The sequence below is a fragment of the Mesoplodon densirostris genome, chromosome 16, assembly GCF_025265405.1.
Source record: "Mesoplodon densirostris isolate mMesDen1 chromosome 16, mMesDen1 primary haplotype, whole genome shotgun sequence".
Classification (NCBI taxonomy): domain Eukaryota; kingdom Metazoa; phylum Chordata; class Mammalia; order Artiodactyla; family Ziphiidae; genus Mesoplodon; species Mesoplodon densirostris.
Window position 1 is genome coordinate 75,396,300 of NC_082676.1, and position 23,258 is coordinate 75,419,557.

A 23,258-nucleotide genomic window follows, 5' to 3' on the forward strand; every position below is an offset into this window, starting at 1 on the left:
AACTGCTCAAGGTCTTGAACTCTGTTTTCCTATTGTTGATGAGCTTTTCTAGGAAGCCACCAGTGTCTTCCTTGCTTTGTGGGAGTCTGAGCTTCATTTCGTTGGCATTTTACAGCTGGCCAGCTGGCTGGAAACTCCTCCGTCGAGATGTATCGCCAAGTGCTCCTGTCTGGTTGTCGCTGTGTGGAGTTGGACTGCTGGAAGGGAAGGACCGCAGAAGAGGAGCCAGTCATCACCCATGGGTTCACCATGACCACGGAGATATCCTTCAAGGTAGAGTGAATGAATATTGCTAAGAGAGGAAGCTGGGGAGACCTGACACCTTTTTGGGTAAAGTCTGCTAAGGTGGAAAGTCCCAGTGGTCCCAATTAAGTCCATAGGCTATTAATCATCTATGCAATTTCAGAGGCTAAAATTTAACAATTCATCCATGATTAACTGGTATCAGGGGAACTGCTAACCAAAATCTAAAGAAACTGTCTTATTAGAGGAAATATCAATTTATTTGTCTATTTAACACTCATTTTTTATTGCATTTTATCTTTGTGAAATATAACATACATAAAGAACACATAAAACTTATTTGTACAGTTCAACCAATGGATATAAAGTGTACACACATGTATTTACCACCTAAAGCAAGAAATAGATAATTACTGGCACCCCAGAAACACCCATGTACCTATTCCTATTAGAATGACCTCCTTACCTCCAGAGATGACCACTTTCTTGACCATTATAGTGATCACTATTTTGCTTTTCTTCATATTTGTACTAGTTTATGTGCAGCTCTAAACAATGTAGTTTCACCACTGTTTTAACTTGATATAAGTGGATTCATGCTGTAGTATGCATTATTTTGTGTTGTGCTTTTTGAAGTCCATGTTCTTTGGGAAATTCAACAATATTATTGCATGTTTCTCTAGCTTCTTTGCTTTCTTGATGATGATGATGATGATATTAATCACCACTATTTAATTATTACATACTATTCCATTCTGTGGAATACTATATAATAGTCAATATAGGAGACTGACTATTATAATCAGCATTTGACACATTGATACCTATCAGTCAAAGACCCCTAGGAATACACCAGTGGTCAAAGTTGGCTTATTGGCTTATGCAACAAGGGAGTACACATGTCATGGGGAACTGTGTTTGTCAGTAAAATTGTATTAGAGAGGATTTACAGGATTTGGCCTGTATTAGGTGATTTGGGTGAGGGTTCAAGGAGACAGGGTTTTGCTATAGGTTGGGTGCTGTCAGTAAGCAGAAATAATCATAGAATTGGGTATCTTGATAAATCCTATCTAGGAGGCAAGACTAAAGTGGTAATTAATAAAGAAGCATCAACTACTCTTATTAGTCAGGAAAGAGGGTATATTTGGTCATCTCCCTTCTCTCTCCACCCAAAGTTCCATCGTACACCATAAAGGGCCTGACATTCATGCATATGGACACCCAAGCCCAAATATCCAGGTTCTATTCACATTCCCTGCAAAGAGCTGTCCGCAGGAACTTGGGGTCATTTGGGCTGGGGAAATCTGGTGTCCTAGGTAACTAGAGAGAGGTCTAGAAAGAGGATATGTGGGCTTTTGGCAACATGTTCCCTTGACTGACTCAAGTTTCTCATCTCTTTGGAAGGGATCACAAAAGAAGGGCCAGAGGATAACTCTAGAGCATAGGGTCCAAAGGCATGAGCCCCATTACCTGGGTTACTTGGGTCTCAGGGCAGTACTGGCTCTGGGTCACTAACTCTCCCCCTAAGTAACCAAGGAAACAGAGCTCAAGTGGGTGGTAGGTAAGGTGGATTGGGGAGAAGGCCATTGAAAATGGGGAGGTCGGAGTGCTGAGAGGCCAGAATATTGGATGAGTTAGATGTTAACATCACCAAGACTGGTGACAAAGCTTTGGATGAAGAAAAAGTGAACCACTTGCCAAAGTCTTTGCTGAAGGAGGGGACATTCAGTAGATGGCAGAACTGAAGAAGTGGTACAAGCTGGTTTGGCTGCTGCATGAAAACTGGGGGTTTTTTTTTTGTTTTTTTTTTTTAAGATAAGAAGATTGAAAGGTAATATTTCAGAAGTAGCACTGGGAGCAAAAAATATTTCCAATATCCAGCCTTTAGCCCTGGAGCACTTGGGATGTGATAAAATAAACATCTGTCTTTTGAGAGGGCAGCAAAAAGAAGCAAGATTTTCAAGGGACAGCCAGGTTTCAGTTTAGATAAATGAATTTCCTGATCAAAGATACTATACTTAACAGCAATAAAAATGTGCTCAGAAGGAATATTAGCACCTTAAAATATATTTGCTATGTTGTGAAGTTGACTTTTCATGATTTCTGAAACTTAGGCTATTACATAGCAATTAGTGAAAAATAGCACCCTTCATTAAACTTTACAACAAAGTTTAATATGGAGTTGACCTTAGTTCTGATCAAAATCTTTGTATCTGCTTCTGAAGTTGAGCACTCTTAATGTCATTTGGTTTTTCTTTAATGGAAAATCAATGGGTTACTGTTCTATTTCCATAGTCCCCCACCTTCCCAGCTCCTGCCATGGTCCCTCGTCAGCTAAGATACCAGCCCTAACCTATTGGGCTCTTTTAAAAAAGTGGGGGACACACGACCCTTGTGTGGAGTGGATGCAATTTGTACTCATCCATCTGTTGATGGATGGACAGGGTCCTGGAAAGGGAGACAGCACACCCTGATGGAGCCGTTGCTGAGCTAGGGGACTGATGGCCTTGTGCACACACCCACTGCCAGGAGGGCCACCCACACCCACACCCACCATCCCCTCAAGAGTCCCTGTGAGGAGCAATTATATTTTCTTAAACATTTATAATCCTCGAGGTTCTTTGATTTCCTTTGGGGGAAGGGGAGACTGTGGGGGGTGGGGGGAGATAAAGCACATTCTAAGCCATATTTATTTTGTGTGAAACTTTGGCTTCTTGGCCTTGGCCATCAAGTCAGCTTAGAGTGACTCTTCCTGTTCACTGGACCGTACAAGTGGTCCTTCAATCACATCTGTGATCCCAGAGTCATGGGCCAATTGAGCATCTATTCCTGGGCTCTGGAAGCACAACTTCCCACCACATACACACACTTGCTGACAGATTTAGGGACTGAAAGACTAAATCTAGCCCAGAATTCTGCTTCCTCTCACTGCCTGCTGGACTTGGGGGTGGGGGGGCAGCCAAAAAAGAGCAGGAAACTCGTCATCCTGGTGGTTGGTTGGTACAGCTTTGCTTCCTGCTATTGTGCATTTGCAGGATAGATAATTCTGGCAGAGATGTGGGTGTGTGTGTGGTGGTGGTGGTGGTGGGTGGGGATGAATGTGAGGACTAGAAATGCCAGCCTGTTTTGTGGACAAATACACAGAGCAGGAATTCTCTGCATCAGGACTAGGACTAGAGTGAGTCAAGGAAGCATCTCTCATGCAAAATTTAAGGAGGTGCTTATTCTCACTGACATATAAATGCGGACTTGGCACCTGAGATTGAGTGTCTCTTTAAATTTTGCACTTTCGCGCCTCACTTGCCTCACCCAAGTCCCAGCCCTCTCTGCCTGATTATCAGCAGGCAGTCTACTTTTCCAGAAACTACTGTGTAAAATGACTTTGTAAGACAGGATGCAAAGAGAAATGGGGGACAAAGCTCCATGTGATCTCTCTCCCCCTCATCACCCCTTTTCCCCTCACTCACATGGCTGGGCTCTGTGTGGTCCCCTGACCATGATAGGTAGGTCCTGCCTCACAGCCTTTGCAAGGTTGCCCCTCTGCCTGAAACACTCTTCCCCCAGGTATCTGCATGGTTTACCCCTTACCTCCTCGAAGCATTTCTCAAATGCCACCTTCTCAAGGAGGCATCCTGGGACATAATTAATACTGTGACCAGTACTCCCACACTCCTGATAGGCTCCCCACCACTTTATTCCTTCTATTTACCAAGAGGCACTTATCACCTTCTACCACTCTGCTTAATTTACTCAGTTATCATGTTCTTTCTTTTTTTTTTTTTTCTTTTTTTTTGCGGTATGCGGGCCTCTCACTGTCGTGGCCTCTCCCGTTGCGGAGCACAGGCTCCGGACGCGCAGGCCCAGCGGCCATGGCTCACGGGCCCAGCCGCTCCGCGGCATATGGGATCCTCCCAGATCGGGGCACGAACCCGTATCCCCTGCATCGGCAGGCGGACTCTCAACCACTGCGCCACCAGGGAGGCCCTCATGTTCTTTCTTTATTGTCTGTGTCCTTCTGTCAATAAGAGCATTGAGCTCCACAAAAGATGGGGATATTTCTTTTGTTCCCTGATCTGTCCCAAGCACTTTAAAAAGAATCTGGTGTATAGTAGGTGCTCAATAAATTTTTAATGACTTTTTCCATCCCCAGGAAAATAGACAAATTATAGTATAGCCTTCATTTTTAGTCTTTCTTGCCTCTGTTCATCAGATAAATGAATTTTGCCTTTCTCCATTTTTGCTGTGAAATTCCATATATCGGTAGGTGGTGAAAAGATTCTCCCAATGTTTGCCAGTTTGGGCTATCCTATAGATTTGGACCTGATCTTCAAGGTGTAATCAGACTATATTCTATAGCCACAGCATGTATTGCAGCAGCAACATAAACCAATTGCAAAAGTTCATCATTTTTATGTCACACAGTTTATCTGCTCTGAGTCTATGTAACCTGGAAAGCTTCCATGCGATCTATGATAAATCCCCAAAAGCAAAAGTTCCTGTTGGCATTTACTGCCTGTTTATTCTTGGGCCAAAATAAAAAATTGTGTTCTGGGAAAACAGACGTGCTATAATTCAGCCTCTTTATGGAAGATTTTTTATTTTTCACTCTGGATTTATTTATTATATATCCCATATATCGGCTCTTCACTTTCTTTGCCTCATTGCCTGAGCCTTTCCGATGGTCATGACATACAACAGTTTGCCACGTGGTCTGCAGACTCTCTGCTTCCACTCAGTCTCCTCCACCCCACACCCATCCCCACCCACCTTCTCCATCCCCGAGCTGCTCCTTTCTCTCACCCCTCAGGCAGCTCCTTTGCAACCAGCAATTGCATAAGATGGAAAACTGAGTAAAGTGATGAAATACATAATTAAAATATATTAAATTTGAGTATGTGGTTAAATGGAGCATTTCTGAAAATAAAGTGTTATTCTCTGAGAGAGTAATAATTTAGGATGCAATTTAACTGCCACATACATGCTCACATAAAATGGATATCCAAATACACCCTGCTGTTGTCCGTCAAGGGTAAAAGATTTCAAGGGCAGTTTTTCCCCCTGGAGGTTAGTAACTGAGCCATATGGTTTATAGATTATTGGATCCAGTGTTAGAGGTCTCTGAAAAAATGATTTGGGCTTAATGAGGAGCAGTCGAGCAGTCAGGTACTTTCAAATCCATTGTCCACTGAGGACAGCTTATGTAAAAGAACCAAACTTAAAACCTAGACTAACCTTATCCTCAGTGATCAGGTGCTCCGTGCAAAGTATTAGAAAGGTATGAAAAACCAAAAGGGAACTTCCAGAGTTTTCAGGTGCTCCCAGCTAAAATTGTTAGATGAAATTCAGTAAATGTTTTCTTTAAATGTTCCAAAAGCTTTCCTAAGCTGGTGACTAGAGTTGTGGTAGAGATAGGAGGAGGGAGGAGGGAGAGGCTGAGAAGGAAAGAGAGAAAGGAGACCATAGAAGTTTAGAATGCAGCTCTAGGTCTGACGGCCAGGTTTCCAGTACGCCAGCACTGACTGGCTGCAAGGCCAGGAGAAGCTCCCTTACAGGCCGAGCCTCTTGTTCTAAGCCATGTCTGTATATTAAGTAGGGTCGCTGCATGCTGTTGTTCTAAGCATTCAGTGAGCTTACTTAATATACAGACATGGCTTAGAACAGTGCATGACATGCAGTGAGTACTCTATAAATGTTAGCTACTGATATTATAATTGAAAAATTTAAATCCACACTTTAGCTTTCCTTCTAGAAGTATAATGGTAGGGTATTATATATGCAAGGAGTTGTTAAGTCAGGGTGAGGGCAGGGAGTTGAATGAAGTCATTTGTAAAGCTGCCATGGTAGAGGATGTGGGTGACACCCAGACACAACCCCTGGCATCCACTTTACCTCTAGGAAGAGGCCAGAAGCCCAAACCATGTGACAAATGAAAACACAGCCCAGCCTTGGTAAGAGTCCCCGTGGGAGCTGAGAAGAGTGTAACCAGTGAGCTTGGAGGTTTCACTGCAAACATGGGGTCCTTGGTCAAGTGCACAAGACCAAACATGTACAATGTCAGAGGTAGGAAAAGGGAAGAAATAGGATACATCAGTCAAGAAACTCTAGGAACCCCAGAACCCTGTGGCAGTTCAGGGTACACCAACATCCCTGCTGTGGGAAGAGAGAATCGCACCCAGAGAGTTAGGAAGACAGGTAGGGGCATGAACTCTCTACACATGTCTGTAAGAGGAGGCCCAGAGAAACATGGACATTTCATTGGCTAAAGATAAAGAGAGATAGGCCCTTGGGTTTTCACTCACCTTCAGGCCTGACTCTCACTGGCCCAAACGGTGATGGGGTGGGTCTATGATCAACATTCATTATTAACAGCAACTGGAGCAGTATGCATATAGCCAAAGTTGTCAAAGACTAATTACACTATCATTTGAAAGACTTTTTAAAATTTAAGACTTGATCTTGATTGGAAATTTTGCCCAAGAAATTATTAAAGTTAACTGGGCTATTGAGTATGGAATCAACATTCAAATTTCTGTAATACAAAATTACATTTACCTTTGGTTACAGTCAAATTTTAAGATTTGCTTAGGCCAATGATCAGACCTATCCAGGGGCTGATAACCTATCTTCTGCAGCCCACATTCAGCCTGTCACTTGCTTTCGTAAATTCAGTTTTGTTGGAACATAGGCACATCCACATGTTTGCATATTATCTGTGGCCACTTTGGGGCTACAAAGGCAGAGTTGAATATTTGCCACAGAAACCATATAGCCCACAAAGCCTAAAATACTCACCACCTGGCCCTTGATGGAAGAAATGTGCTGTCCTCTGAAAGATTCAGTAGAGAAATAAATGGGGACACAAGTAGGCAGATTGTGTCTCTCTTCTATTAATGATTTTAAGAGTCCATTTATTCATTTGGAAATATTTAATGAGCAGCTATAATGCTCCATAGTAGTTTCTACATCCTATGGGCAGAGCAATGGAGAAAACTGAGTTCTTACCCTCAAAAAGCTTACATTCTAGTGTGGAGAAATAGACCAAAATAAACACACCACATGGCACATGGAAATATCCCTTTAAGACAATGTTAATCAGTATTGAAGGCAAAGAAGGGCTAGAGGTATGCTATTTTCAGCAGGATGGTGGGAGAAGACCCTGGTGATGTGGCATTTAAGCAGAGATCACCACCCCTCAAAATTAAGGAAGTAAGCCTTGCTGTCAGATAAGAGTATTCCTGAAAGAAGTAACAAGGATAAACAAAGAAATGAGAGATGAACAAAGAGATGAAGTAGTGCTTGGTCTATTGGAGGGAAAGCAAGAATGTCAATGGACTGTAGCAGTGTGAGCAATGGAAAGGATGTATTTAGTGAGATAGCAGGTGCAGGATCTGATAAAGAACTTGGATTTCACTCTGTGAAATTGGAGGCCATTGAGAGTTTACTCCAAAGGAATGAAATCGAAATCATCTGACTCATGTTTAGGAGCAATCACTCTGGCTGTGGTAGGCAGTACAGGAGGCAAACATAGAAGCAGCTAAAAGCTTTATTAGTCAGCCTCCACTAGGTTTTGCTGCAAAAACTAGAAACTCCAGAATCTCAGTGGTTTAGAAACACACAGGTTTATTTCTTGCTCAGGTTAGATGTTGACTGTTGCTGCCATCAATATTGTCTGCAATCTATACAGAAAGAACAGCCCCAATATGTGATATCACGAGGCTCACAGCAGTGGGGAAAGAAAGGTGACAGAACCCAAGATGGCTCTTGAAGACTCTGCTCAAAAGAACGATGTGCCATTTTCACATGCATTTCAGCAACCAAAACAAAACAGGGCCATGCCTATGGTCAACAAATCTCACAGGAAGGATAGTGAATATGTGGGAATGACAACAGAATCTATCCCAGAAGTTACTGCAAGGGTTTTTGGGTCAGGATGATAGAGGTGGAGGTGCTGCTACGTGGTTATATTCTGATTATATTTTGGACAGGATTACAGGTGAATTGAAAGACGTTATAATAAGAGGAATCAAGAATGGTTCTCATGTGTTTTACCAGTAGCAAATAAAACAGGGCCAAATGTAGGAAATAAACAATACTCCCCATACTTACTACCCACTTCCTTTAGATATCTATTTGCAATTATTTTATTTTTTAAATCAAAGTAGAATTGATGTAAAATGTGCCAATTTCTGCTGTACAGCAAAGTCAACAAAGATACTTAGTTTTATACATATATACATTTTTTAAATATTCTTTTCCATTAGGGTTTATCCCAGGAGATTGGACATGGTTCCTTGTGCTCTACAGTAGGACCTTATTGTTTATCCATTCTCTATATATAATAGTTTGTATCTGCTAATCCCAAACTCCAATCCATCCCTCCCCCACCTACCTCCCCCTTGTCAACCACAAGTCTGTTCTCTATGTCTGTGAGTCTGTTTCTGTTTTGTAGATAGGTTCATTTGTGCCATATTTTAGATTCCACATGTAAGTGATATCATATGGTATTTGTCTTTCTCTTTCTGACCTACTTAGTATGATAATCTCTAGTTGCATCCTATGTTGCTGCAAATGGCATTATTTTGTTCTATTTTATGGCTGAGTAATACCCCATTGTATATATGTACCACACCTTCTTTATCCATTCATCTGTTGATGGACATTTAGGTTGTTTCCATGTTTTGGCTACTGTGAATAATGCTGTGCAATTCTTTTGAGGGCTTTGATCTTAGTTGGTTAAGGTCATTAGCTGCATGGGAGTTACTGAAATGGTTAAGGGAATAAACTCTAGAGTCAGACAAAATTTCCTGGGGTTTCCTGGACTCTCCTCTCTGTGACCCTGGGCAAATTGGTTAATATCTCTGAGTTTCCATTTTATAATCTGTGAGATGACAGATAATATTTTCCTTAGGGAATGTTTATAGCAGGAGATAAGATCTGTATCTGGAATGCAAATGCTCATTTAATGGCAGCTCTTGTTTGTATTAGTTGGGTTTAGGGTGAATGGGGAGGGGGCACCAGCAAGCTGAGTAACCTTAGTTGTTTTGAGAATATCTGCCCATCACGAGCTGTGTCCTTTACCTCCTCTCGCTGCATCCTTGTAACAGGCTTGTGGAATGAGGCTTATCACTCTTACTTTACAGGCCAGCAAGCCAAGTGCACATAGGCATTAAGTTATTTTTCTCAAGGTCACACAGCTTGTAAGGATAAGAAGAAGGGTTCAAACACAAGCCTGTTGGACTCCAAAGCCTGTACTCAAAAAAGTCAAATAAAGAGTTTAAAATTTGGGCATTGCTTACTATTTATAGTGTACTTATTTTTGATGGTATCAACTATCATAATGGATGAAAGGCAATCTGTGGATTCACTTTTAAGAAACAGTGAGTGATTCTTTTGCTCTGTGCAGGCAAATCCTTCTTAGAGGATATATGCAAATGTAGTACAGAATTAGAAAGCCTTATTTATACTCTGGGGCTGGAGAAATAGCTTTCTGGCATGGATAGAAAGCAAACTACAAATTGTTTAAGGAAGGTAGAGAAGATGATGGAAAAGCCTCAGACATAAGGGATCAGAGTGAAAATTCCTACTTGAGAGGAGAAGATGTAAAGAATAAATGTAACTAAAAAACAAAAAAAAAAATGGATGTGAAGTCACAGGAGTATTGGCATTGATATAATTAAAAATAAATTAGATCATCCTTTAATACCAGTTCAATAAGGAAAACATTTTGAAAAACTAATGCCCAAAGCTGGTGAATGAATATTCATTGAAATCTGGTCCTTTATATATTTCTCTAGGCAATCTAAGATGAAAAGTAATTTGGAGAAACACAGGAGACTGTAAAAATATTCCTATTCTTTAATTTAATAGTTCCCCTTCTAAGAATTCATTTCCTGAAAATAATTCAAAATATCAGGGAAAAAAATGAAGAGGTTCTTTGGAGAGTTATTTGAATGATAGCTCTTAAAATATGTCTGTCCAACAATTGGGTAGTGGTTAAATCAGTTATGATACTGCCACTCCCTGGAATTTTATACAGATACTAAAACTATGACCTATATATTTTTTCTAAATACAGACTGAGGGATGAAGTACTGGCACATGTTACAGCATGGATGAACCCTGAAAGCAGGCTCAATGAAAGATGCCAGACATAAAAGGCCACATATTGTATGATTCCATTTATTTGAAATGTTAGGAATAAGCAAATCTATGGAGACAGAAAGTAGATTAGTGGTTGCCTAGGTCTGAGTCTGTGGGGTGGGTTTGGGGAAATGGGGAGTGACTGTTAATGGGGATATGGCTTTTGGAGGGGTGATAAATATGTCCTAACTTAGACTGGGGTGATGGTTGCACAACCCTGTGAATATTAAAAACCATTTAGCTGTACACTTTAAAAGGGGGAATTCGATCTCTTAACGATGGTTAAAAATACAAATAGAGTATTTACTGTAATTAAAACTATGTTATACAGATATATGAAAAACAAACTAGAAATAAATATAACCAAATGCCAGCAGTGGTTTGATTCAAAGGGTGAATTTAATTTATTTATTTTTGCTGTGCTGGGTCTTGGTTTCTGTGGGAGGGCCTTCTCTAGTTGTGGCAAGCGGGGGCCACTCTTCATTGCGGTGCGCGGGCCTCTCACTGTCGCGGCCTCTCTTGTTGCGGAGCAGAGGCTCCAGATGCGTAGTCTCAGTAGTTGTGGCGCACGGGCCTAGTTGCTCCGTGGCATGTGGGATCCTCCCAGACCAGGTCTCAAACACGTGTCCCCTGCATTAGCAGGCAGATTCTCAACCACTGCACCACTAGGGAAGCCCCTCAAAGGGTGAATTTATGGGTGAAAAATGTTGCCTTCTCTTGTCCAAAATTTTTATAGTGTAATCTGATTTCTTTCATTATATATATATAAAAGTAGATATAATTACCAAAGAGGAGAACAATTCACCCTCACAGTTATGACTCCCCCTCCACCCAAATCCAGTTTTCTTTCTTTTATCTTCCTAAATCAAGAGTAAGAAAATTTATAATCCAGTAGCCTGCAAACCGCTTCTAGCCATTTTAGGCCATTTGATAAAATTCTATGAATGAAAAAGACAGTGATATTAAAGGGTGGAACCCAAAAGAAAAAACTATACACATTAAAATTCTGTCTTACTGAATATAGGTGTTCTCATTTTTAGGAAGTGATAGAAGCCATTGCTGAGTGTGCATTTAAGACTTCACCTTTTCCAATTCTGCTTTCATTTGAGAACCACGTGGATTCGTAAGTATTCAGCACATTCAATAGGGAGTCTTTTCCCCAAATAGGGCATGTTTAGTCATTGTTCATCAGATATAAGATTATTTGATGTTACTAATGGTGTTCCTCAATTATGCTATATATTAAGCGGCATGTGTTCATCTGTATATAATGGAATTCATTCATTTAAATCTCGTTAACATTAAAAAGATCCATTGGACTTGTGGAATCTATTTTCATGCCATGGTAGGATTTAAATTAAGGACTCTTCTTTTTACAATGGAGTGAAACCCATTTCCTTGTATCACAGGTGTGTCTATTTCAGGGGACCACTTTTATAATCCTCCTTTGTTTGCTTCTTCTATGGTGTGCAGATTTATAGTCAGTTTTACCACCCTAAAATGGCCAGTTCTGTACATGCTGGAGCTGGTGTAGAGAAAGCTAAATAAATTAAAGAAATTCTATTCTGCCACTTTGAACTTACATAGAACTCAGACCACCAAATTCTCCCTCCTTCTTGTTTTCATTGGTTTCCCCTGTTTGTTAGTATTTGTAAATATTTTCCTATTTCATAATAGCCTACACTTTTTGCTGAGCTACACAAAGAATAGGTAATTTTGACTTAACTCTTATACTCATTTTATGACAAAGGATCAGAGTAAGACACATCTACATCAAACACCTGGATGTTAGTTTATCATATACTTATTCCATCTAAAGAGCCTCAACATGAAAGATTCTCATCTATTACTGAATCAAAGTTCAAGAAACTAAAATTCTAGTCCCTGGAATTAATGTCTGAAGACTATGCAGTAGTGACCATCACTGCTCAAAAGAGTATTTGGTACCGCAAAAAAAAAAAAAAAAAAAAGAGTATTTGGGAAGTCCTTTGTTTCATGCAACCACCTAAGCCAGTTTTCTCAACTAAAAGCCTACAACACCTTTCCTAATTTGGCTCACAAGTTCCTTAGATCCTTTTTTATCCTCCTTCCTATCAAAAATCTTTCCCAGGTCACTGATTCCCTTTGTCCAACTAATTTGCAACACATGCTTCAATTCACTAATTCTTAAAGGATTTACTAAACCTTAAAGAACCAGTTAGGTAGTGACCAAATTTCAGCTTGAGGAATTTCAAAGTAGTTCAATGTGATCATTTGTTAATGTATATGTGGAGACGTATACCTTATTTTGAAGTAACCAAATTATAACTCTCTGTATTTCTAGCTTACCCTCAGGAAATCCATACTACATTTACCAGCTCATGATTCTGTTTCATTAGGAAACAATCATCCAGTGAATAATGTAATCATTTGGCATATAGTTTTTCTACCACTTCTGAGGGCCAACTGAAGAGACAAGAATTTATTCTGTTTCACTACTATGTCTTTTCTAACTAAAGGGAGAACCTCTTTAGGTACTGTATTTAGTACTTCGTTTGCTGTGACAGCTCTGATTTGCATGTGACTTTCCTCATCTCGGCCTGTCCATTTGTAATTGGGCTCTACAATGCCTTAGCACCTTTTTTTTCAGGCACTCTAGTTCCTAGACAATCAGTCATTTCCTTTTTGGAGAAATATCTCCAAATCTAGCACATTTATTTTTTTCAAGAAATGTTTCTATATAAATTAGACAAAATGAAAAACTCTGCTTCCATTCCTGATAGGCATACCCGCTACATTGGACTCTGCCATGCATCCAGAGAGGTATCAAGAGACACCACTACCACAAACATAATGACAGCTAATATTTATTGAATGTATATTATGTGCTGAGCAACGTTCCAAGCATAAGCTCATGTAACCCTCACCACAAAGCCAGGTGCTCCTAAGAATAAATATTATTACTTTTATCCCTATTTTACAAATGATGAAACTGAATCCCAAAGAGGGTGAGTTACTTCCCCAAGGTCATGCAGCTAAAATGTGGCAGGGGTTCAAAGCTGGCTAGTACGGCTTCAAAACTCATCTGTTTAACCAACTCCATCCCCCACACCTAAACAAAAGCATCACAGCCTTCCAAACATCGAATTAAGACAACCAGAGCATCCCACAAGGCAACTGCCTGTGAGTGGTCACATTTTTGTGGCTCGTGACCCTTAACCACAGCATATTTTTTTCAGTCTTCAGCCTCAATGCTACAGAGAGCCAAACTGAGCATGAAAACTAAATCCACATTGAACACAAAATCAAAAAAGATTGTACCATGATACAGCCCTTTCTGGTTTAAAAGTGAGAAATTTAGCTGTTAAAAGTTCATTAATAATGCATGAATACAAAAGAAAACAGGATAACAACCTTCCCTGGATGCCATGATATTGATCCCGAACCACTGAGATAACCGAATGGCAGTGAAATACTGAGATACTGAATTCTATTGTGGAAGGAAGTTTTTGCTTCCTATTTCCATTGTCCTTGAGCCTCACACACATATCAACATCATTCAACTACAATTCTACCCTGGGTGGACTATCACACACCCAAAGAAAACCTGCAAGCTTTTCCTTTGCTGGTAAAACCCTGTGCTTGACGTGCAGGCCATCCCACCTCATTGCTGAAAGAACCCGTGGCAGACACCCATTCATCAGCAACAGCAGTCTTCCCCACGAAACTAGATACACTCTCAGAATCCTACCCGACATGGTCACAGCCCCCAAAATATCTGAAACCTATATGTTACCTCTAGCAGCAGTTCTTTTTTTTCTCCTTTGTGCTGTGTATACAAAATACCAGATTCAGAACCCTGGCCCCAGGCCACTTGAGCCGTACTCCAAAACAAACCCACACTGGAAGAAAGGAAGAAAACCTCTTAATTTTCTGGTTCTCTCTCCAAATATTTGAAATCACCTATCCATGGACAAGGAGAAAGCTGCCATGAGCCACTGGTGACTTATCCTTCTCCACCTGCTACATCAGAATCCCATAAAATGCAGATTCCTGAGCTTCACCCCCATACCTTATTTGAATTTCTGCAAATAAAATTTGTTTAAGTCCTAATTAACTGATGGGACACCTAGTTTGTGAACTAGCATTTTCACTAACGGAGTTCTCCACTGAAATCAAGTGCAGAAACCACTAGCTCTGGTTCAGCCACAGAGAATGTGAGATTTTGGACAGGTTCCTTAATAGCCGTGAGTTGTAGATCCCTCATCTATAGAGAAGGAGGTTGGTTTAGTTCAACTTGGAAGATGTGGCCCTGTTCCTTGGTCAGAAAACTGAACACTTTGCCAGGTGTTTAAATGTGTCCAGATGGGTCTGCTGTGGCCTGAAGATCAAAATGTATTTGTGAATATTTTCCTCTCGCTTCATCTCCATGGTAGCTGATGTTGATGTTCCAAATGCTTCAGGATTTTTTTTTTTGCTCTCTCGTGGCCAACGCAATGTCTTGTTTCTGCAGTTCTGGCCCCACAATGAAAGTCGTTTTGTTTTCCTCTGACTTTTTCTATTCAGTTTGCTCTCTGTTCTGATTCAGTTCCCTGTCAGGTGGGCATGTGTGTTTGTGGAGAATACGAAGAGCTTGATTATCAAATAGCACATTTTCCTTTCTCCTTGGACACCTGCCTCTTGCTCTCTCCAACTCGGTGATGCTGAAGCAGGTTTTTTTAGAAGTCTAGGTCAGACAGATGCTTGCTCTTCAAAGTGGCATTGATCCATCGACCTGCAGCATCTGCGTGATGGGGAGCTTGTTAGAAATGCAGTCTCGAGCCCCACCTCAGACTTTGCCTTGGAATCTTCATTTTCTTAAGACCCCAGGTGATTTGGTGAAGTGTCAGAGCACAGTTGTAAACACCAGAGTCCATTAACCACCTGCCTCAGAATTACTTGCTGGCTTGTTACAAATGCAGGTTCCAGGGCTCTGCTCCCAGCTCAGTGTATCAGGGGATTGGGCCCAGGGCTCTGCTACCTGCAGCATTAACAGCCCAGGTGATTCTTTAGTGGAATTGAGTAAGATTTTGCTCCAGCAAAATCCTTCAGGGCCTGATTTGGGGACAGCTTGGCAGAGGACAGAGGACTCTGCCTGTCACCTGCTTAGGGACACCTGGAACACCACCCCGAAGTCCCTCTACTGGTGAGCCTATGGCTCCACTAGAAGTCCTGAAAGCAGGGTGTTGGGGTACAGTCCTTCCTTTTCCCTCCAGGCCTCTGATTAAAGGAACTTGGGGCTCTCAAGTTCCAGCCCTCAAGAAAAGTGTCATTTACTTAAGCACCTGGTGACTTGGTTCATCCATCACAGTGGTTCTCGAACTCGAGTGTGCATGAGAATCCCCCAGAGGGTCTCTTAAGACCCCTGAGCCCTGCTTCCCCAGAGATTTCTACTCAGTTTCCCTGCCTTCCTAGGAGGCCTTGAATCTGCATTTCTAACCAGCTCCAGGCCCTGTGGATGCTACTGGTCTATGGACCACACTTGGAATAGCAAAGCTCTATTTAATAGTATCATTCCATGAAAGTGAAATGGGAGGGTTGGACAATTTCTTTTGTGCAACCTGGAAAGTGTAGGCCCAGCACAAGTGGATTTGTCTCAGCTACAGACACAGAGCTCGCTGGCTTGGTGGAGCCCCAGGGCCAGCAAGGGTGTCTGAATTGTGGACGCCCAGGGCTGCTCTGCTAAATCAGTCACTTTTCTGCTTGTTCCCTAACTATAACACGTCATTCCTAAACAACCAGTCCCAGTGCTTTCCAGGATCAATTCTCCAATTGGTAGGTTTTCCTCCCTCAGTCATACTGCTGGGGAAATCTGCAGGATATTCTGAGGGCTACATGAGCTGCCCAGTAAAATCTCTTACAGGTCAAAAAAGGCATGATGAGAATTTGGGAGTTTGTCATGTAGGTCTTCTCTGAATCTTTCCTTTGCCTCCCCTTGCAGTTCCAAGAAAGCAGCGACCTTGGGCTCATATTTGAAGCCCAGAGAATTCATCTGATCCCAAAAATATGTTTTTTTTAAAAGGGTGATATAAATAGTGCTTTTCCCTGTAGACCATCGCAGTATGATTTGAAACCACAAAGCACCCCCCTTCCCAGGAAAAAACAGTTCACGATCCAGGTTTAAGAGTCATGGTAGAAGGAATGAAAATAAGAATCACATTTTATAATCGATTTGAATTGTAGTTAAGAAGGATTTTTATCACTTACCTATTCTTACTACCGTCCCAGTTCTGCTGAAACGTATTAACATTGCAGCACATAGAGACAACTATTGGAAATCAAGTCCGACAGCCTATAGGTCAAAATCACCGTCCATAAAACCCGATGGAATTGGATACCTTTATAATGATGTTTAACACCCTACAGAATGAGAATTGCTTTTTTGAAAGGTCAAGGGAAGCAGGAGTTTTGAAAGACTAAGGAAGTTCCCTCATATCAACTGTGTTTACATGTAAGCAGACACTTGTTTGTCTCGTCTAGCTGGTGGAGCCTGCCTTGCATCTCTAGGATCAATCATCTTACATTTCAAAGTGTTTTCATCTATTACTTCACTTCATCTTCTCAGCATCCTCTGCCCCTTTCCAAGAACAATTACTTTCCTCTGTGTTTTATAGATCCCGAGTGGTTGAGAGCCTGGAGCTCAGCTCAGTGAACCCAGCAGCTCCAACCTTTTCCAATCAAACCAGGTTCCTACTGGCACCTCGTCAGGCTAACACCACATTTGCTTCCCTCTAGTGCACAAAAGGACTGCAGACACCCTTCCCCAAGGTGCCTGCGTCTCTTGTCTTTCCTCCAGGTCCCCCTCCCAAGTGGACACACTTCTGCCTGTCAGCCTTTTCTCGTCGGCATTTTGAGATTCTCTCTCCCTCTCTCTGTCCAGCTCCCTCTCCTCTCTCCCCTCACCTCCTTGTAAACACTTCTTTGCAGTGCAGCTCTGTCCGTTAGACACATTTCACCCAAGAATTCACGTAGAGTTGAATGAGTTCCACCCCCCAAGTATCTGGCACTTGACTTAGAATCAGGACCTTAAGCAAAAGGGACTGAGTCTCTAACTCTGCGACATTCAAACCTCCAGTGACAGGCAGGTGACCTTCTATCCTCTCCATCTACGTCCATACCGCTCATCTTTGTGAAGAGCCTCCTCTGCCCACTTGTGTGTGGCATTCAAATCCACACAAGTCAGAATTGTAAACAGGGATTTAGAATAATAAAGACAATCCTGACAGGTAGGAGGAGGAAATGACCTCTCTCTGTAACTGATAACACAACGTCATCCTGTCCGGCCTCTTTGAATAACCTTCTTGCTTCCTTGCTTTCCTTCTCTCTCCCCTCAGCCCAAAGCAGCAGGCCAAGATGGCAGAGTATTGCCGGCTGATCTTCGGGGATGCCCTTCTCATGGAGCCCCTGGAAAAGTACCCAGTAAGCAGTTTTGATGCTCATCCCGAAGGAATGCACACCTTCTTTATGATTGGATTAGGGAGAGACTTCCTTACATTCTTTCCATGTTTATGTTTCTTGGTATGAGTTGACAATGAGCCCTCTGACCAGTGGAGGCCGGCAGAGACCTCCTGAGGGGGACAGACCTGCATCTGTCCTCTTCCTCTGCCCACAGCTTTCTCCCTCCCTCACTCCCCGATGTGAGCCAGTCAGGACTGCAGAATTCCCACAATCACAATCAGCCCACAGAGGGAGTCCCAAGGGACAGGCTCTGGCCACCTCCCAGGGAACCTCATCACACCCCTTTGAAAGAAATGGGTCAGCAAAATGGGACATTGAAGGTGGCACAATGACATTCCGGCCTACCCCTGCTGGCCACCCCTCACTTCCTTGCACTCTCCCAGCTGAATCCAGACCTCCTATTGCCGTGGTAACAATCCTTGCTTTGAGAAGGAAAGCAGCAGAAAGATCGTCAAGTAGCCTCTTCCTTCTTCAACGCTTTCCCCAGTCTCCACACATCCTTGCATGATTTCATATCAGTCCCTGGACTGGTTGCAAGTGAAGAATAGAGGGCCTGCTTACAGGAGTTCATAGATTTCTAAAAATAACCTGTTTTGGGACTTGCATACGTGCTGTCTGTTACAATATATAACCTTCTCAAGGGAAATTGATTTTCCCATAGATGTACAAGCTGGACACACCAGAAAGAAGGCTTGCAAATAGCTTGAATCTCAGGGCAGCCAGGAAATCTAAAGCCACCTGGTCCACTTCTGCTGATGCCAAGAAGATGTGCCACTTAGCTACCTCGTGCCAGGATGAGGATTTTGCTGTTTCAAACTGCATCTGAAAAGTTGATTCTAAGGGCTTGCCTGGAAACACCTGCCTGTCTTTACCATCCTCCTGGCAGATGCCACACTCTAACTGGCTTCCATCCTTTGAAAATCCAAGCCAAGGCTGTACTATCTGTACTAAATCACGATGGTTGGATTCAGAGGGTCCATCAGAAAACTCAAGAAACTTTAGGTTAACATGCCAAATCACCCAGTACATTTCTGTGGTGTTATTCATGTAGATTTCTCATGGAAAAATAATTACAGTACAGTAATTAAAATATATGTTTCATGTGAAAAAAGCAAGAACTATGAACTACTACATAAGACACCCTTAGAGCAACTTAATGAGCTGTGTTGAGGTAGTAAAGAATAATCTAGAAGCCCTTGGTATCTAATGCAGTCCTGGGAGTTTGTTTTGGGGAAGGAACTTGAAAGGAAGGGACAGTGTTTTTAAAGAATGTGTCTTTTCTTTCCATTAGCTGGAATCTGGAGTTCCTCTTCCAAGCCCTCTGGACTTAATGTACAAAATTTTGGTGAAAAATAAGAAGAAATCCCACAAATCGTCAGAAGGAAGTGGCAAAAAGAAGCTCTCAGAACAAACCTCAAACACGTACAGTGACTCCTCCAGTGTGTTTGAGCCCTCGTCCCCAGGAGCTGGTGAGGGGCTGGTGGGCTCTCATTCCCCTATTATGTATGGATTTAAGAATTGCTGCCCTGGAATTAACTTAGAAGGACTTTTAACATTTCTACCTGGCACAGTTTTAGAACGTGTTGTTTTTTTGACTTCTGTTATAAACCTGGAGGCTTAAAACTACACAAACATATGAACACCCAGTTCTGCAGGACAGAAGGCTCACATGGCCCCACTGGGCGAAACTCTAGGTGTCAGCAGGGATGCTTTTGTTTCTGGAGGCTCTAGGCAATATTATTCCCTGCATTTCCAGCTCCTAGAGGCCACCCACATTCATTGGCTTGTGGCCCCCTTCCTCCAGCTTCAAGCCAGGAATGTCCCATCTCACTTCTTCTGTCATCGTATTGCCCTTGGACCACAGCTGGAAAAGGTCCTTTGCTTTTCAGAACTCATGTCTTTCCATTGGGCCCATCCAGATAATCTAGAGTAATCTCTTGCATTTCAAGGTCCTTAACTTAATCTCATCTGCAAAGTCCCTCTTGAAGTGTATTCACAGGACACAAGAGATATTCATAGGACATGGGCATTTTGGGGGAGCCCATAATTCTGGCTACCACATAAGCCAAATAATCTTTGGAGTGACCATGTTATTTTAAGCTTCTCAAGGGAAGGGATCCCTTGACATTAACCACAAGTCTGGACACAAGATATTCATCAAATGGATTCTCATTGATGATGTGCTGAAGAGTTCTGAGCCATTCAACTTATCCATATTCTACAGAGCTCTTTTAAAATGTGAAATGGTAGTTACTTGAATTATCTATCAAAGCTACTAGGTGATATTTACTGTCACTAATTTTTGGTTTAGATTTAAGTTGAAATAGATTTTTGTGATTGATGAGAAAAGAATTCAAAGTGGTCACCCATTTCCTTTGAATTATTTGTCATTTAGTCTAAGTTCTTTTCCAACTCTAGTCAGTGTCTTGGCAATCTTAAAAGTGCATTACAGATATGTTCACCCTGATTGGAGGGTGAACAAGTAAAGGAAACTTTAAGCGTAAATCTAGAAAGTTCTTCAATAAAAAGTTTAGCTAACCTTGGAATAATCATTTTTGAAAACTGTTTGGCAGCATCTACAAAAGCTAAGCTGAACATATGCATATGAACCCCCTCTGCCCCAGAGAATTCTATTCCTAGGTATATACCCAATAGAAATGCATGTAGATGTTCACCAAGAGACATTGGTGAAGAATTGCTTAAAGCAGCACTATTCAGAATAGCCCATCAACAGATAAATACAGGGCTTCCCTGGTGGCGCAGTGGTTGAGATTCCACCTGCTGATGCAGGGGACGTGGGTTTGTGCCCCAGTCCTGGAAGATCCCACATGCCGCAGAGCGGCTGGGCCCGTGAGCTATGGCCGCTAAGCCTGTGCGTCCGGAGCCTGTGCTCCGCAACGGGAGAGGCCACAGCAGTGAGGCCCGCGTACCACAAAAACAAACAAAAAAAAGAAAACAAAAAAACAGATAAATACATGTGCTATATTCACCCCATGGAATAATATGTAGCAATAATGATCTACAGTGCATACAACAATATGGATGAATCTCATTTTAGAAACATAATGTTGAGTAAAGAAGTCAAATGCAAAAGATAAGTATCCACTGTCTGATTCCATCTATATAAAGTACAAAAACAGCAGAACTAACCCGCACTGTTAGAAGTCAGGAGATGGTTACCCCTCGTGAAAAAGTGACTAAAAGGGACCCAAGTAGGCTTCTGGACACAGTTATGTTTTGTTTCTTGATCTGGGTACTGTTTCCTAAGGTCTGTTTGGTATGTTAAGGCACTGTACACGTGTGGTATGTGTACTTTTCTGTATACTCATCACATGTCAAGTAAAAGGTTTAAAAATAATTTTTAAAAATTAAAATACAAACTCTATGGCATTCAGGAAAAAAAAGCTTGGCCAAGACTCTGATTTATCTTTTCCTGTATTTTTCCATTACAGTTACCAATTAGTTTTTTCTCCCCCCCACCCCCGCAGCTGCGTTGGGTCTTCATTGCCGCACATGGGCTTTCTCTAGTTGTGGCGAGCGGGGGCTACTGTTAGTTGCGGTGCGCGAGCTTCTCATTGCGGTGGCTTCTCTTGTTGTGGAGCATGGACTCTAGGCACCCGGGCTTCAGTAGATGTGGCTCATGGGCTCAGTAGTTGTGGCTCGTGGGCTCTAGAGCACAGGCTCAGTAGTTGCGGTGCATGGGCTTAGTTGCTCCACGGCACGTGGGATTTTCCGGGACCAGTGCTCGAAACCATGTCCCCTGCATTGGCAGGCAGATTCTTAACCACTGCATCACCAGGGAATTACTTTTATTGTTTAGATTAACATCCTTGTCCACAGATGTTATGTGATTCCTTGAAAGAATTTTTTTGGGGGGGTAGTTTTTAAATGTGTGTTTCAAACGTTATTACACAATTCTGATTCTTTTTTCAAAAATAACTTTTGTTCTCAGTGAAAATGTTCTTTTTGAAGTTTTGGAACGAAAAGTCACTAACAGGCCACCTATTTCTCAGCACGATTCTATCTCGAGTTTTAGCGAGTAAATTGTATCTTCCTTTTCATGTGGGAGCTTGTCGTTTTACCATCTGCCTTCCCCAGTTCTCTTCCCTCTTATTAACCGGATGCATAACACAAATAACAATTTTTAACAGGCAGTGAACATTATTGCTTAGTTCAGAGAAAGAGCAGCAATCTGTTACTAATTTGGTAGATTTCCTAAGCTAGCCCCATACTCTGTTGTGCAATTTTCATTTATTTCAATGGAAATTTTTGGACATTTAAATATGTAGGTAGGGCCCTGAATAAACAGCACTGCTAATTTACCATTTGGTTTGTAGATGTTTTCAGTATTGGGAACTCAAGTAACTTGAAAAACATGTTTCTTATATCAAAACTAATCTACTTATCACGGCGCCTGTTGGCCAGATCTTCCCCCCAAGAGACCCAGTCGTTTGCCTGTACACTTGTCTTAAAGAACTAGGATATATTTTTTTAATTTTTCAACAAGATTCCTCCAGAAACTTATAAGGGAGAAATCAGGTCCTTGCTCATAGAGCAAAGAATGACAAATTCTTTCCTTTCCACATAAACTAGAGAATGGCCTGATTATTTGAAATTCTGGTGTGTTGCTAATGTAAAATGAAGCACTGTCCTGCTAAACTTCTTAAATTACTCAATAAAAAGAACCCCTTCTCTAATAAAAAAAATAAATAAATAGCTACAAAAACTTGAGGCCACAAATTTGACTCTAAAAAATTTTGTGTCAACCTCCTAAAAGAATGTCTCTAATAGGATGAGCTATGTTTTCTGTTCAAAGTGGAATTGGTTCCCCTTATTAACTAACCAATACTAACGTCATAAAGCAGTTGTATGTGGCTTTCTTTAATAAACAAGCTGCAAATAATAAGCCATGCTGGTCCCAGACATCCTTTCCCTCTAAAGGTTACTTCACTAATGCTAACTGCTATCATTAGTAATCGATTGAACTTTGTCAGCCAAATGAAAACATTTATAAGCTTCTTGGAGGCAGTGCTGTGAGCAGTGTCATTGATAGAGATTGCGCAGGGCAGCTAATTTGTAGAAGGCAGGGAGGGGAGGTACTGGCCCCTGTAGGTTGCCTCACTGTTGAACCAATATTGCCATCTTCTGGGCTTATTATCCTATTGCATTGTATGGACCCTGACAGAAGTCAAATCAAACAATTTAAAAGTATGCTTTCTTCACTTTATACTTGAAAATCTTTTTACATAAGTGATATTACTGGGTCTGACTGAATCCCAGTGCTGGGAAGAATGTAATACCTCATACCAACGTGACTATTTAAGCTGGTGGAATCATCCACCTAAACTTTGGAGAGAAAAACAATTTATTGAAATGACTGTATATTGACTACATGTGAA

General features: G+C 41.6%; 1 protein-coding gene across 4 annotated transcripts in view; it reads left to right on the forward strand.

Annotated features, from left to right (window-relative positions):
- PLCB1 (phospholipase C beta 1) overlaps positions 1-23,258 on the forward strand; it is a 687,466-nt gene that overhangs the window by 530,213 nt on the left and 133,995 nt on the right. For all 4 annotated transcript variants that reach the window (XM_060120282.1, XM_060120283.1, XM_060120284.1 and 1 more), the window contains 4 exons: positions 116-273; positions 11,424-11,506; positions 17,736-17,820; positions 19,151-19,328. In XM_060120282.1, coding sequence (XP_059976265.1) covers positions 116-273; positions 11,424-11,506; positions 17,736-17,820; positions 19,151-19,328 — 504 coding nt within the window. The remainder of the gene's footprint in view (positions 1-115; positions 274-11,423; positions 11,507-17,735; positions 17,821-19,150; positions 19,329-23,258) is intronic.